The following is a 13,793-nucleotide window of genomic DNA, read 5'->3' as shown; positions in this document are numbered from 1 at the left end:
GTGTAAGATGGTTAAGGAGACTAATGAGCGATAAATCTGCTACATTTTATACCTTTACACTTGCTTATGATACATTTATACAATGTCAACAGGGTTATGCAACCAAAGAGATGCAACATAATGTTGATTACATGTAGTAACAAACTAACAAAGGTTCAGATATAAACTGACCAGCGATACTGCGAAAAAAAGTCTCTCACTTCATGTGACACTCTTCAAGTAAAAATACAGAGAAATTATATGCATCCGCACAAGCCAATCCCAAAAAATAGACAATTTGACAAGAAATTTTCAGCCAAATAACACGGACCTTTTTTCTTTTTTTTTTTTTTTAAAGGAAAGATAGCAAAAAAAGAATTATGAATTAAACTGAAAGGATGATAAAACAGAGAGATGTAGTTGGACAGCAAGTCACAACTTACAGATTACATAGACAACCCAACCAAATTCAACTAGAAACAGCTCAAAATCTCCCCTGCATCCAGTTTACACGCCAAGCGACCTGAAAGTGTTGCAACAATCACCTAAGCCTGCAATTGATAGCATAACACAGTCTCACAGCCTTTCTTGTGTCCCTGCTTCCAACAACCATACATACAAGGCAACATGGGGAAGAAAAGGAAGAGAGAATGGAAACTTTTAATCTCTCCAAACAAGAAACCTTTTCAGCTCATGCAAAGAGAAAATGTTACACTCCTTCCTCCTTATGCTACAATGACTATAAGAACAATCAGGAGAACGATCGCAAAGATTACCAAGAGCAAGCAGGTCTGCATTCAATAAACAATTGTCATCAGAAAATGAGAAGACGAGAAAACAATATAAAGACTTTATAAATGCACAAGAAATGTATATGTGACAATCCCCACTTGCTGATTGATAAGATGTATCCTAAAGGACAAGGTAAACTCATATTAGCTAAAGCGAAAAAGAAAAAAAAATTTAGTCTCACCACAACACTTCGATGCAATTAGCCAGTGTTAGGGCTACTGATTATATTGTTGAGGGTGAATTGTATTGTTGAGTGGTGCCTTAAACTGCTTAAGGGGTGACTTGTATAATAATAGGGTGGTTTTTTCTATAATTGAGGAGCAATTACTTACTTGTATTTTGTTAATGGGCGATTTGCTATATTGTTTAAAGGTGACAAAATAATAAAAATATGCCACATAAGGGGTGAATTGTTGCACAAAGCACACTTCACCCACTTAGTGTAAAACTTGTCTCACCCAAGAGCAGCTGTTAAATATGTTGGATGACGATTGACGTTCAAGTATGATCCATCAATTAACTATATATTTGTTCAAAAATCTAGAAATTCATTCATAAGCAACAAGGAATATAGCCTGGACAGTCAAAACAAATGAACATCATTAGTGAAAACACAACGCACCAGTGATGAATTCGATCTCTGGGTTTTGGATGCCTTTCCGAGATGGGATCTCGCCTGCGCAGTGGCAGCATGAGCATTCTCAACATTGGACCCAATATCATCTGTGCAAAAGAATCATTATATTAATCCTATAACACATTGTATCCCTATTCAATGGTAAGCAGTAGCAGACAACTTACCAATCATAGCTCCTTGATCGTGGACAAGCACTGCAAGGTCTTTGAAGATCTCATTTACCTCACCAATTTGCTGCTGAATTTCCTGTATTCCTTGCTCTCTTTCCTCAATGACAGCTTCATTAAAAGATATCTCATTGTCCAACAGTAACACATCTTGTCTGCACGACACCAAGAAAGTTTAGGTCATCGGGCAACTAAGTGGCTGTTTTTTACTTCATACTTTATGATTCATAGCAATTCATTAAACATTAATTTAATGCTTCATCCATGCAACAACTATGATAAGTCGCTTTTTTAGTATGATATCATGATTCATGACAATTGACAATCCTATGTTATGTTGTAGCGAAGGCAGACTTGCAAAATCAGATGATGCTTGACAGCATACCCAGAGGGAAATTTTCGGTGTACATGTTGCAACTTGCAAGGACTTCATCAGTACCCTCTCTTGAAAAACTCACATCTAACAACTCCTGCCAGAGAAATTGTTTTTCTCCTTTTAAAATTTTCAAGTCATTTTGAGGGTTGTGATGAAATATATTAATACGAGGATACTGGCATGATGCTGGGTACAGACTTTAAAACTAGACAGACTACTATAGGCAATAAACCCAACCTGATGTCAGAGAATCTTATTGTTATATACAATCCAATGACTAAACAATGACAACTGGCAACTTTTCAAGTAATCATTCAATAAATTACATCAAAACCCATGATAATTCCCATAACTATATTACCAAATGAAAGAAATATCAAGGTACTAGAACCAGGTAATAGTACTACTTAAAATCCTGAAATAAGAATTTGGCAGCTGTAATAAAAGAATAAGCATTTAGATTAACACAAATTTAAAAGTGGATCTTCACCTTCTAGCTTCCACAAGAAGAGCTCGCTGCTCCGGTGTCTTATCTGAATTCACATCAACTTCACTAGCTGTGTAACTACAACAGAAGGCAAAGAACACTAGTTTAGTCATCAGTGTAATTTTTTATTACAAGCAACAAGTAGCTAAAACAAAAGGCAGTCAGTAAAATATAAGATCAGTGGACAGTAGAAAAAGTTCTTGTCTTTGTTTACAGCAAACTAGAAAGCATGAAACAAAAATGAAAAAATGACAATAGCTACTATTACTTAGGCGTAATATCTGAATGCCATGCAAGTAGTAAACATGCAATTTGACAAAAACATTAAGTACCTAGAAGGAAGAACAGCCTGAGGAACAAAAGGGGTATATGCTGTTTCCCGCTCTGCTGCAAGACGTTGAGCCTTCTGGAACTCCTTCAAAACTGCTTGGAAATCTTTTGCAAGTTTAGCATCAGCTATCTTCTTGTTTGCCTAAATACATGAAACGAGTAAAACCAAATTTTGGCTCAGAAGAGTGTAAATAACCCATTAAGGAAGGAACACACTCAAAGAACCTGAAGTGTAGAAAATAAACTTACACTGATATTACTGTCATGATCAGTCTCACTTGCTTGCTTGAGTTTAGCTGAAGTGTCCTTTACTAATTGCCCAATATGTAACCTTGTTTTGTGGCTATTAACAGGATGAAAAAAGTTCAGAGAAGACTAATTCAAAATGAAAAGCACAGTCACTTGTAAACAGTGAAGGAGGCCAAGTCATGCTATATATTGAGAAATAGCCCACATATTGTAGAAAAGTTTTAAAAATAGGACTAGTCTCAACCTCCCATTAGTATCAAGAGATAGCTGAAAGTAAATTTTACATTCAACTGTTCAGAAAACTAGAACAGTACCAAAAGAAAATCAGTGCAAAACCAAAGAAGCAGAGACAGTGTACATGATGGCATAATTGGCATATAGAACGAATCTAGTAGTTTGACTAGTCTCTATGGTCCCCAGGCATAGTTACTTTGTCAATCCTCACATCCATTCAATCCCAAAAACAGAGGATTGTAGGACTACCATTTTGATGATATTTTAACATTACAGAAGAAACAAAGAGGAGAAGCAGCACAATCCTACACCTGAATTGCTAAATAATGAAAAATGTGCAAACTTTCTTTTTTTCAAACAGTTTCAGACAAAATCACACAAATATAAGACAATTTCAAACAAAATAAAATTTTTTTTTCAGAAAAAATCAGATAATTTCAAATAAGTTCAAACATATTAATGACACACAAAATAAGTTGAACCAAAATTAGCCTAAGGCCCTTAGCATCATCTTTTACAAAAATAAACAAGTAAATACTCCAAATGCATGAATCAAGGGTAAAGCAATTTCATGCTTAATAAAGTTGAAATGAGCAGCATTTCTCCATTCATTTCGCCTAGTCTAGTAAATAAATTATCCAGTATGTGCTAATAAATTAATAGTATCCTTATAAGTTTCTAGATCAACCAGCCTTGTAAACCATGTAAGGAATCTACAGATGCCTTAAATTATTATCCTCGCAGGTTTTTAAGATGAATAAAAAGAGTTACGGTCAACAAGAAAAGCAAGCGCAGTGAACCTCGATGAGTATCCACTTGAGACAAGGAAAAAATCTGTTGCCTCAGCAGCCAAACATTGCAATTCAACCATCTGAATCCCACATGAATCACTACGAATGGAATCGTAGCTCTAGGAGTCTAGGTTTCCGTTACGTAAAACAATAAATCTGAGTGGCAGCAATGTATCTTTCTTTAAACCAGACTTAAGCACTTAACAGTTAACACAACCTCAATCATGCTTTCCAAGCAACTAAAATTCTAGGTCAACGCCAAATATCATAACTTCTATAAAATTGCCTCTGCAAGAATAAATCAACTAACTCACACCCATTATTACTAGATCCATCACACAAGCCACAACATGTAACTGTAGAAACTCACTAATTCCAACCAACCCCTGAATTGGTTCATGCAAAAGGAGCTCCTCAACTCATAATCATATTTAATTAACCGACGGATGAAACCAAAATCTCACCTACCGAAGTTCATCCAATCAAGTTACCTTGTAAGTTGTAACCCCCCAAGGTCCTAGAATAACAAACTTGTTTGCCAAAAACTAAGGAATCAAGTTCGCCCGTAAGAGTGTGTTTTTGCAAGTAAGAGAGCTGATTCTAATAACCACAACATCACAAACCCTGCCATAGCTCAAGTGCTCAACCGACAAATCCTAACCATTTCACAACAACATCACACATTTCACATGTTTCAACTGATAGCATAGCAACCAACAATGGCACAATACACCATAACCAGATAAAGAGCATAATCCATACAAATTACAACAAAAACCAGTAAAAGTGACAGCAGAATCGCCTGTTCATCGGCGAAATTCTCTCTTTTCCTCAGCAAATTAATAAACCATTACAAATATAACCAACCAAAATTCACATTGAACTTAACGCCTTAACCTAGCCAAATTACCACAAAACTCACAGAATTGCACAGCATAAAACCTAACTAAAGGAATCAAACCTTAAAAAGAGCTAAACCCAGAAAAATTAACACAAAACCCATCATAATTCACACAAACCCCAGCAATATTAACCACAAAATAACCCAATTTACAAAATCAAAACGGCAATTCCCCAAAGTTTGACCAAAATACATTACATCAAATAACAACACATCAAAAATACCACAAAATGAACCAAAATTGAGGGTAAAATGAGAAGACATACAGTTTTTCACGAAGTTGAAGGGTGTCTTTGGGGGTGCCAAGGGTATTAACAAGGCGTTGAAAAGAAGAAACAGCGGTATTAATCTGGAAGATTCCAGAAGCGACGGACTGAGTTGAGTCTTGCTTTGCATTTATCAAATCACGTCTCGACGCCAATGGCCGACGACCCGCTTCAAGATCTTGGAAGCTCATCTCGATTTTCTCTCTCCTCCCCAATTTCCCCTTTTTCCTCTTCAATCAATCCTCCCAAACAAGGAAATAATTTGGGGGATTTGATAAAAATACCAAAAAAAAAAGGATCGGAAATTCTGGGAAAACTTTTTCAGAATTGCAGGAAAAAGTTGCGATAATTGAGGAAGTTGAAGAAGATGAAGAATGTGAAAAGGGTTTTATTTTTTTAATTTTTTAATTAATTGTGGAATATTGAGGGGTTCCCGCCGGCCAGGTGAAGCCAGGTCTTACGTGGACCCGCGGAGTTACACGTGGCATGAATGTGGGGAGTTTGTGAGTTTTGTAATCCAACTAGATCATGACATCTGTCGTGTAGTGGAGAGTTTGTGAATTTTGTAATTCAACTAACTCAGTTGGCTACAAATTGTTTGGTGTGTTTGTGTTTTAAGAGTATTTGAAATTCAAGTTGCATAATGTGACAATACACAGTTGTATTTATAAGATTTGTTTGGGATGTTGTGAGTCATTTGTTAATAACAAGTCGAGCTCAAGTTTGAAGTAGGTATATAAATTCAGAAGTGGAATTTGGATCATTTGAATACGGTCTATGTTATTATTGTTTGGGTTAATTAGATCATTGTTAATTTTTAATGTAGATATGCGTATTAAAATGAAATAGCTAGCACATTCGAGTTGAGTTGGATCAGATTAAATTATGTCAAAGTTGGGTAGTCTAATTTCGAGTAAAGTTTACTTGGGGTTTCAAATTAAGAATTTTGGATCAAATAAATAGGTAATTTGACATGTGTCAATTTTGTCATGCTTAGTTTAGTTAGGGTTTATTGGGGGAGAGCTACTATGTAAAATGTGCGTGCATCGAATAGATTGGTGGGTTGAGTTTTTGGGTTGGATGAATCTGTAGTTTTGAGCCAATTCCTTGCGGGTTAGTATAGGATGTTTGTGCTAGTATAATTTTGATTTTAGGGTTTATTTAACGTGATACACAACATCTTTATTGTTCAAGTAAGTTCAATAAAATAATGGTGGAATTGAACAAATTTCAACCTAAAACTATCACAAAGTGCTCTACATAAACCTTATAGCTTATAGCTATTATGGGCAGTGTCCAGTGTACATACAAATGAGTGAATGACCACACTAACAAAATAACTATTATGGGCAATGTTCGGTATACATACAATTAAACAAAAAGCTTAGGGCTTGTTTGGCATTGTTTTTTGTTTTTTGTCTTCAGTTTTTTTGAAAACCAAAAACCAAAAACAGGAAACAAGAAATAGGTGATTCCACTTTTCTGTTGTCAGTTTTCAAAATTATCATGATTTTGATAAGTATGACTAATTTTTGAACCATTATATGACATATATTATATGATTTTGAAAAATAAAAAACCAAAAAACAGAAAACCACAATGATGCCAAACGAAGCCTTAATTTTAACATGCTTTAAATTAATAACATATATAAATGCCTTATAAGTGGTAACAATTATTTCTAATTTGTAGTGGTTATGAAATTAAGTTAAGATAAACCAACCATAGACTTAGAGTGATCCATAAGGTTGATTAAGTTCATGAGCTGACAAGAAGCCCAATTTCTTAATCAGCTATATGCAAGTGGAGGCTTTGAGCTTGCATGTCAAGTTCATTGACCCATTACCCATATGCCATATACATGAACTAACATTGATAAACAGTTACAAAAAAAATAATACTTCGTATAGTTTAACTAAGAGTCTATTCACTTCAGCTTAATTTCAGTTCATTTAAGTTCAATTTAGTTCAACTCAGTTTCTACTTTCCTTCTCTCATAAGCAATTCAGTTCAGTTCAGTTTAGTTCAGTTCAATAAATATGAACAAGCCTTAAGTTCATACAATGTATGTATGTGGATGAAATAAAGTCATAAATTAAGAACTAACGACCAAAGGAAAGTAATTTGTCATATAAACAAATTTTGTATTATCGCTCTTGTAAGAAACTCCTTTTTTTTTTTCCTTGTCAAAAAAAAAGAAACTCCATTTTTGACTTTTGTATTCATGTAGTCATACCATATTACCATACAATTTATGAATTCAAGTCAAGAAGGTGTTTCTCTGCCTAATACCTCATCAATTAAATTCTTTAAAAATTAGCTGAAAATGCACTTAAAAGTAAGTAACCATGTCAGTAAAATAGAGATGAAGACAAAAGACAAGTATTCAAACAAGACTGTAAAAACTAAAAAGAAGAAAAAGATGAAACAAAAGGTAGGTCCAATCCCACCCTTTTTTGTAACCGCGTGTCGTAGATTTTATTCTTACGGTATTATTACGGATATTAAATTAAAATACCCTTCCATAATTACTCCTAAACCGTTTATTAATTACGCAATTAATTAAAAAAAAAAATAAAAAAATAAAAAAATTCTCGTTCGATCGTGCTTAATGGAAAAAGTGAACCCCCCACCCACAACTCACGTGCTTCACTCGCCGGCAAAACTAAACCTTTATTCAGCCTCCCCTTCAATTCATATTCTTCTTCTTCAAAACTCCCCCTTCTCTTTCTCTCTCCTCTTCCATTGCATTTTCTCTCTCTAAAACCTCCTATTTCTTTCCTCTGTTTCAAAAATGTCGGTAAGTTTTCATTCATCCTTTTTCTCTCTCTTCATTCTTTCTTAATTTTAATTTTCTTATAATTATTGCTTTTGTTTCGATTATTTTCGTCGTTTTTTGTATTGCGTTTTTTTTTTTTTTTGAAATTTGTTCGTTCGTTATTGTTAGATCTGAAATTATTTAGATTCGTTTCTTTGTTGTTGTTTGTGTGAATGTGTGATTTCTTCTGGTTGATTTGTAGTATTGGAGAAATGTCATTGGTTTTGTTTTGTTTGACTAGGTTGTGTTTATAAAAATACAAAATATCATGTAATGTTGGAAAATTTGCAATTAATCAATTTACCTACCAAATTAAAATATGGGAAATAAATATCGTCACTTTTAATTGAATCATAACATATGCTTTTGCTCATTATTGATTGATTTAGTTTAGCTGATCAACATCAATTGATTAATTTTGTTGCCCATTTGATAGAAGTAGTCAGGTTTACGTTTAAAAGATAGAAATGAGCTTGATTTTATCATTTTTGACATGTATGGCGTATGGGCCTGAGCCTTCCCATTCGATATTTAGGATTAAGCCCAGCCTAATGGCGAGTGTAAACCATTGGAGCTTTGGGAAGGTCAAACTCGAACTTGGTTACGGTCACTAACTCGAACTTGGGACCTCAAGGTCATTAAATGGAGCTCCTGTCACTAGACCAAGCTATGCTTGTTTTAATTATCCTGAGACTTAATTATTATCTTCACATTTGCAGGAAATTTATTGTAATCAAATATAACAAATTTTTTTTGTGATTTATGAAAGGTTCACTCAAAAAAAAAAAAAAAATATATATATATATAAAATTATAAAAAAGAGAAGAAAAATTAATTATAAATGTGATTGATTGAAGATGAGGTGAAAGCACCAGAACATAAATGGTTGTGTTTATGCTTTCTTCACGCCAAGTTGTGCTCCTTTTTTCTAATGGTTGACCTTGTATAAAATATTAATTGAGGGAAATTTTGAACTTTGAGATGCTAGTTAAGAATTGTAAGTGTTTTCTAAAGACAATCGTTTTAGCAAATAAGCCTTAACCTTCTATACACGCATAGTTGTGCACACACACTAAAAAACATCTACCGCCTTGTTTTAGCTGGAAATTCTTCGTATGCAGTCGTATTGAACCATTGTCATTTTACTATTCAGACTAAATGAAGGCGTTGTGCAGTTTTTTTAGTGTAGGTGAATGCTTAGCTTGAAACTTTACATGGTTTTCATATAAAATTATAAAAAAGAGAAAAGAAAAATTAATTATAAATGTGATTGATTGAAGATGAGGTGAAACAGAACAAAAATGGTTGTGTTATGCTTTCTTCACTCAAAGTTGTGCTCCTTTTTTCTATTGGTTGACCTTGTAAAAAATATCAATGGAGGGACATTTTGAACTTAGAGATGCTAGTTAAGAACTGTATCACCGTATGTGTTTCCTTAAGACAATAGTTTTAGCAAACAAACCTTCCCCTTCTATCCATGCATAGTTGTGCACACACACACACTAAATAACAGCTACCGCCTTGTTTTAGCTAGAAATTCTTCATATGCAGTCGTATTGAACCATTGTCATTTTAATATTCTGACTAAATGAAGGCGTTGTGCAGTTTTTTAAGTGTAGGTGACTGCTTAGCTTGAAACTTTACATGGTTTTCATGTGCCGTCTTTTGCCAATAAATGTCCATTAGGAAATAAGTTTGCGGTTTTCTTGATGGCATGGTGTCAAGGTGCTGTTTTAAGTGGTTGAGCAATATTGCTTGTATTGATGTTTATTGCATTACATGAATCTATTTGTGAGAGGCCACTTGCCCAGCAGGGTATCACTCCTTCTGTGTTAAATTTGTTTTTATCATTATATCCAGTTGAGTATTGGGGATTGAGATTTGAGAAACTAACTTGTTTTTCTTGAGAATGCGGTGGTGTTAAAAGCCTACAAGACATCTTTGATGCAATTGTGTTCCTAGTTGCAAGTTTAAATCTTTATTCACTTTAATTATGATATACTCCTAAAGGGAAAACAAGAAGAAATTAGTTTTGGTGTTAATTCTCTCATTTTTGTCTTTAGATATCCTTTGGAGTGTTGTAGACCATGTGATACTCATGCATTTTTGGCATAAGTGTCATCCTGGAGTATGATCATTGCACATAACCTTTCTTCTAAAAAATATGAAAAAGATGTTAACTTGTATTATTATCTCTTTCATTTCAGGCTAAGACTGTTAAAGTCAGCAATGTTTCTCTTAAGGCATCTGAGCGAGAGCTCAAGGAGTTCTTTTCTTTTTCCGGTGACATCGTATATTTGGAGATGAAGAGGTAGATTTTCATTCACCTTTAACTTTTGGGTCGTGGTTAGTTTATGCACAATATGAATTTGTGTACTTTTGCAGTGAAAATGAAGAATCCCAAACTGCCTATGTTACCTTTAATGACTCACAAGGAGCCGAAACTGCTGTTTTGCTTACGGTAATATCCTTGATTATGCTAGATTATCTAGACATTCTAGAAATATATTAGCAGAACATATAAAATCTCCTATCTCTGTTTTGGCTGTAATGTTGTGACACTCTTGGAGTAAATAAATGCTGACGAACTGTGAGTTATATGTTACTGGTAGTGTATGATGGATCTCGAAGTTGAATATGCATAGTGTATTCTGATGTTTGCATATGAGGTAGAGTGTAAATTTTGATCCAAAGCTAACTGTTCCCTAGTATGACTCTTGAGTTGTTTGTGTGCATGGTGCATTAATTGCCATATTGCAAAAACCAAGTAAATTTGGTATCAATGTTAATATCCTTCTGTGATCTTTTATAGAGCAAGGAGCTTTGTACATTTGACTTTGTCTCTCTCTCTTTAATGGTGTAAACTTCTATATGATATACTGCCTGGGGTCCTGGTTGCTTTTGTCTTTTGTTTCATGTTCCTCTCTTTTTCCCATTTGCATGCATGTTAATGGTTTTAATTCCTTGCTACTTGTATATGCTTTACCTATAACCTGGTACAATAACTGTATAAGACCACAATTACACTGCTTCATGCCTCCACAGTTTCGATCCAGTTCTATGTGGTTCATCCAAAGAGAGCATGCTTTATAAGAATCCTTTGTCCTTTTATTATTTTTGTTATTAGTTTCATAGCAGCATTCCAAATCATATATATACTCCATATCTGGTGATTCTAGTAAAAAATAAATATATCAAAACCCCCAGCTGATTTCTACCTCGATTTTACTGTTGAGATCCTTATTCTTATTTTTTTTTTTGTTAGTTGTAATTTTTTTTTAGAAAAATATTTATACTCCGTATTTTTTTTTTTTTTTAAAATTGTGAGTAAGATTTGTTAGTTCTTAGTCTATTAGTTCTAATCAAGAGTTATCTCGGTCACCGAATTTATGTGCTTTAATTGTAACTTCCTTGCTGATACTAGCCTACTAGGATAGTAGCATGCTATCGGTATCCTCCAGATATCGTGTGCATGTATTTAGTGAATTTAATGACAGCACACGTGATTATCACCAATGTGTGACTCCTGTATGAATATTCTGTTATTCTCACCATTGACAGAAGTCATAGAACCTTTAGGTACTCTTTTTTCTTGGGTATGATTTTAAAATCAACCTGGTAATGCTGCAGTTGGTTATTTATTTGTCACATGATATGCTTAGCTTTGTGCTGATGTTCTTCTTTCCTTGGACAGTACTCACAGTAGTAGTTTTCAATGAATTTTTCTTTCTGCTTTTGACTATTTTTCTTACAGTAGGGAATTCACCATAAGCATTAATGCATTATATACTGGCGTTAGATTACCATAATAAATCCACAAACTGGTTCACTTTATAAAGTACTAGTGTTCCTCCCTACTTTTAGTTCCTCAATTTTTTTATTTTATTTCAGTTGGGGAGTTAGTTTATATTTGGTATCATTATTTTACTGGATGCCCATGTGACATTGTGACTACGAGGTTACTTGTAGGCATTGATGCATTTCATATCTGGCATTTTAATTCAGTCACTTGAAGCGGTCTGCTTGTGTTATTGACGTCTTCTTCTAACCAATTTGTTTTTGTGCCAGGGAGCAACAATAGCTGAAAAGACAGTGACAATAACTTTGGATCCAGACTACGAGTTGCCTCCCGCTGCTTTAGCACCACCAGCTGTAAGAAAATGCTCGTGATTTCAAAATTTATTTTGTCCCATCTGAATGATTTGAGCTTTTCCCAATATTAATTTTTGGTTGGCAAAATTTACAGGATGCCCCTGGAGGTGCTCAAGGTGCTCTGCGAAAGGCAGAGGATGTCGTTACCAGCATGCTAGCCAAGGGCTTTATCTTAGGGAAAGATGCAGTTGGCAAGGCAAAATCCTTAGATGAGAAGCATCAGCTTACTTCAACAGCCTCTACCAAAATTGCATCTCTTGACCAGAAGATTGGTCTTACGGAGAAGATTAGCATGGGTACTTCTGCAGTCAACAACAAAGTGAAGGAGATGGATCAGAAATTCCAGGTTTCTGAGAAAACAAAATCAGCATTAGCTGTTGCTGAAGAAAAAGTCAGCACTGCAGGGTCTGCTATAATGAAGAACCGCTATGTGCTTACTGGTACCACCTGGGTAACTGGGGCTTTCAGCAGGGTGACAAAAGCAGCCGGTGAAGTTGGGCAGAAGACGATAGAGAAAGTTGGAATGGCGGAAGATGAGCAGAAGAGGAAAATGGTGGACGACTTTGCTCAGGTCCATCTATCAGAATCTGACTCCCCCAAGGCTCCATCATCCCCTAAGTCTTCATCATCACCCAAGGATTCTTCCCCGAGTGAGAAACAACCTACAAAGCCTGAGCCAGTGCAAGGTTTGATCCTTTAAGATGTGCCTCATTGTATATATTTTTGACCCAAGAACTGTTTACCTGTTATCATGGTTATTGCCTCTACTTTCAGTAGTAACCAGTGTAAACGAAACTCACTTTATAAGTGGATATTCAACTATTTCTGGGTCTTTACCATCTGTTGTTTGCACGCTGCTGGACTTAACATTTTGATGGTATTGGTCAGTCTTTTTGTTTTGGGGATAGTTATGTTTTACTTATATTTAAGTGTAAATCGAGCTTTCTTCTTTATAGACAAGCACTCAACTTTGTTTCTCCATTATAAAGGAAAATCCTGATTGGGAAAGAGAAACTTGTGAGATGTACTTACAGAGTTACAGCCTTATATGTCAGAATTCGGATGAATACTCTCTTTTAGACTAATTTTTATAAGTGTTTGGCATTTTGAGTTTAATACTTCGTATTATTTATATCAAAACATTATTGCTCTTTGAAACTTGTTTCAAAAAAGAAAAAAAAAAAAAACACTTACCTTTAAATTTAAATAAATTATGGACTAAAAAAATACTTCAGAGTCAAAAAATGTTCTCTATTTGAATTGTAAATAGAAATGTACTAACAACTTCTCTCTTCTTTTTACTATGCATAAGTGGGCGAAGTCTTGAAAATAGCATTACAATAATCGCATAATGGATCAAATTATGAAATTACCAAAAATTTAAGAACAAAAATGATGCTAAATGTTGAAAATTTGAAACACTTCTAACTTTTGAAAGTTTAAGTCTATTGCAAAACAACTATTCTAACAAGCTTCTATTTTGTTACAGACACTCTTCTAATATTTAGTTGCCTTAAATAATCTAAGGAAACCAACCTCAATTAGGATTAGCAAACTTAATCTTATAAAATCAGTTATCTTTAAATAATCCACCAAAGTCAATTAATACAAGTG

The 13,793-nt window shown here is 34.4% G+C and overlaps 2 protein-coding genes across 2 annotated transcripts; one reads left to right on the top strand and one right to left on the bottom strand.

Moving 5' to 3' along the window:
- Positions 1–206: 206 nt before the first annotated feature.
- On the bottom strand, positions 207–5,702 carry LOC145599373 (syntaxin-22-like). The gene is made up of 7 exons (XM_081655763.1): positions 5,210–5,702; positions 3,018–3,111; positions 2,771–2,910; positions 2,442–2,516; positions 1,573–1,730; positions 1,394–1,494; positions 207–770 (listed from the first exon to the last, which is right to left on the bottom strand). Exons 1-7 carry the CDS (start codon positions 5,398–5,400, stop codon positions 705–707), a joined length of 825 nt encoding a protein of 274 aa, XP_081511889.1. The 5' UTR covers positions 5,401–5,702; the 3' UTR covers positions 207–704.
- Positions 5,703–7,884: 2,182 nt separating this feature from the next.
- LOC145597700 (binding partner of ACD11 1-like) lies at positions 7,885–13,158 on the top strand. Its single transcript, XM_081653932.1, has 5 exons — positions 7,885–8,009; positions 10,235–10,338; positions 10,413–10,488; positions 12,096–12,179; positions 12,274–13,158. Exons 1-5 carry the CDS (start codon positions 8,004–8,006, stop codon positions 12,877–12,879), a joined length of 876 nt encoding a protein of 291 aa, XP_081510058.1. The 5' UTR covers positions 7,885–8,003; the 3' UTR covers positions 12,880–13,158.
- The last annotated feature ends 635 nt before the right edge of the window (positions 13,159–13,793 follow it).

This window comes from Chenopodium album, chromosome 20, assembly GCF_948465745.1.
Source record: "Chenopodium album chromosome 20, dcCheAlbu1.1, whole genome shotgun sequence".
Taxonomy (NCBI): Eukaryota; Viridiplantae; Streptophyta; class Magnoliopsida; order Caryophyllales; family Amaranthaceae; genus Chenopodium; species Chenopodium album.
Note: the sequence above shows the minus strand (reverse complement) of the source record. Positions and strands in the feature narration are given on the sequence as shown.